This window comes from Pteropus vampyrus, unplaced genomic scaffold (genome assembly GCF_000151845.1).
Source record: "Pteropus vampyrus isolate Shadow unplaced genomic scaffold, Pvam_2.0 Scaffold255, whole genome shotgun sequence".
In the NCBI taxonomy this organism is placed as follows: domain Eukaryota; kingdom Metazoa; phylum Chordata; class Mammalia; order Chiroptera; family Pteropodidae; genus Pteropus; species Pteropus vampyrus.
The window spans coordinates 839,315-841,969 of NW_011889036.1; the positions used below are offsets into that span (position 1 = coordinate 839,315).

The 2,655-nt window shown below is 44.7% G+C and overlaps 1 protein-coding gene across 1 annotated transcript in view; it reads left to right on the forward strand.

Annotated features, from left to right (window-relative positions):
- Positions 1-2,655, forward strand: part of LOC105301922 (zinc finger protein 729-like) — an 81,945-nt gene that overhangs the window by 58,530 nt on the left and 20,760 nt on the right. Inside the window, 1 exon segment of the mRNA XM_011374787.2 lies at positions 2,407-2,466. Coding sequence (XP_011373089.2) covers positions 2,407-2,466 — 60 coding nt within the window.

The following is a 2,655-nucleotide window of genomic DNA, read 5'->3' on the forward strand; positions in this document are numbered from 1 at the left end:
CAATAGACTTTTCCACCAAGTGCAAGTAAAAATAAATCCTAATGGGGCACAGATCATGGAATTATGACAACGAGATTGATTGACCCATGGATCTGAAGGATGTGGGCAGTTAAGAAGGTCGTCTGCGAGTAGAGTAAAATTATATTGGCATAAGAAGTACACGTTGCAGAGGAACAACTGTTGAAACCTGAGATGCTTGGCAGGCTTCCTGTTCCTTATTACCCATGTTACCTCCTAGGTCTCTGGAGGTTTGATGGATTGGGCAAGGAGTTCTAGAAGGGGTCCTAGGGGGGTCTCACCAATATGAAGGTTCAAAAGTGCAGTTAGTACATGGGAGGAAAGGCAGAGAAATTGGTAATTCAGTATTCTAATCTAAAGGATCATCAGGTTCCTGTACAGAGAGGTTTCTAATGGCAAATCCAATAGTTTGTCAAAATTCCTCTGTTGTAAGGGATTGGGATATGTCTAGTAGGCAGCTATCCTTCAGCAGAAACTAAGAAGAAAAAGGAAACAGTAACTATTTGACATCCCATATTAATACCTTTTATATTCCTCAATTTGCGTGACAGAAAGGGATTGATCAAAATACATGCAAAAAAGCAAAGAAATCCAATAACTAGCACTGTAGTTGCAATGTATTCTGCAAAGGAAGGATTCTTGGGATACATTCCAAAACTACTAATTAATAAGGTGAACATATTTCAGTAGGGCAATAAGGAGAAGTAATATTTCAAAAAAGTAGGCGTCTAAATTTCAATACCAATACACAATGCAAAAGTTTTGTAATTCAGACTCTTGGGCACATAAGTGTTTCCAGGTTAACACACATTCACCTCTTCACCTCACATTATCATGTGTGTGTGCGTGTCCGTGTTTGTGTTGAGACTGCTTAAGACCCACTCTGTTAGCAAATTTCAATTATACAATGCAGTATATGTATATCAAATTATCACATTGCATATTTTAATATTTAAATGCAATTTTATTAGTTAGTTTTATCTCAATAAAGCTGGAGGAAAAGAGTTTCCAGGTGTATCCCAAATTACAAAACAGTTATTTTCAGTGAAAATAGGAATTCAAGTACCTCAGGGATATATCATAGTCATTTACATTTCGAAGTTCTCTAGGGAGACAGGCAAGAACTGACCTAAATTAAATTTCCTTCCAGGGTAAAATGTACACTTGAGAATGTAATGAACACATCTCATCCCCTGGGATTAGACTGAGAAGAGTCCCTGAGCCCAGGCTGGGGCTGCGGGTTCCACCTTCCTACCAGAGCCAAGTGCCCTGGGCTTCTATTTCTCAAGGAGCAAATGAGAGGGGGTGGATCAGGAATGGATGGAAGGCTTAATGTTTTCAAAGATCAAGGATTAAAATGGAGCCAGACTCTATCACAGATGGTGAAGTCACATTAAGTGTCTATGTTTTAAAACAAGTGTCACAGGTCCTCATGTTACCTCGCAGCCTTCCACCAAGCCCTTGACACCTAGGGGATATAGGACCCCCCTTTGGTCGACCAAGTGTAAATCAATCAGGAGCTTTGGCTAGAAATAAATGATAAAGATTTATTCAAGGGTCTTATAGTTTGCAAACTGGAAATACAGCAGGCAAAATTCCAGAAGTGTTCTAAAGAAGAAATGAAAGTTGAGTTCTTAAAGTCATGACCTGGAGAAAAATCAGTCCTGCATTCTCGCCCCTAGGAATGGGCCAGGACAGTTATCAGTCAGCTGTCAGGCGGTCTAGATGATGGATACCAGGTGGGCTGGAGGATGGGCGCCAGGAGGTCTGCTGATGTCTGGAGTGCTTTAGAGTCTAGGTATTGACACAGGACTGGAAAGTTCAAAAGTTTAAGTTCTCAGGCTAGTTAATACAAGATAAAGAATAATTCTTTCGTGCCTCAACCTTCTTAATGTTAATAATTTAGCAGCTTGGTTAAAGTGATTCTAATTTATATTTTTCCTATCTTCGCTCTTTTCCTCAGTTCCTATCAGTCCTGGCCTGGGCCACCCTTTTGTCTCCCCTTGCTGCATCTGGAAATTGATTCAGGAATTCCCTGTGCCCCCCCATACGCTCGCCTTCACAAAGAGCTGAGGGAAAACAACACAGGGAGCCTCAGGCCAGGGAAAACTTCTGTTTAAAATCAAATGTGCCAGGCTGGGTGAGGTTCCCGCCCACCAGTACAGGCTGATACTGCTGTTCCACTCGTCTTCCCGCTAGCTGTCAGTCAGGCACTTAAGGGCGTGGCCTTGCGACTCGCCCAATGAGGGGCGCAGCTGGGGAAGTGGGGTGTGTCACAGCACTGGGAGGGCGTGGAAGTTTCTCCTTGCTCCAGGCCTGATTGGGATCTTGTGTCGCCAGCCCTTCACTGCGCTTGGTGGTTCTGCTGCAGCCTCTGTCCCTTTGTAGTCTACACTGGTCGTGGCAGTCCTAGGAAGGAGTCAGGGAGACCCAGAAAATACAGAAATGGTAAGTTTGTGGAACCGGGTGCGGAGACAGGGACCAGGGGTGGTTGGAATCGCGGCGGCGGTCCTGGCTTCCCAGCCATCAACTCTGGTTTCTGTCAACCTCGGTCCCCTGCCACACGCAGCGTGGGGGCTGGGCCGGCAGCCGGACCCGGGCGTCCTGTACCGTCACTGAGCGCGGTGGCTTCTGCCC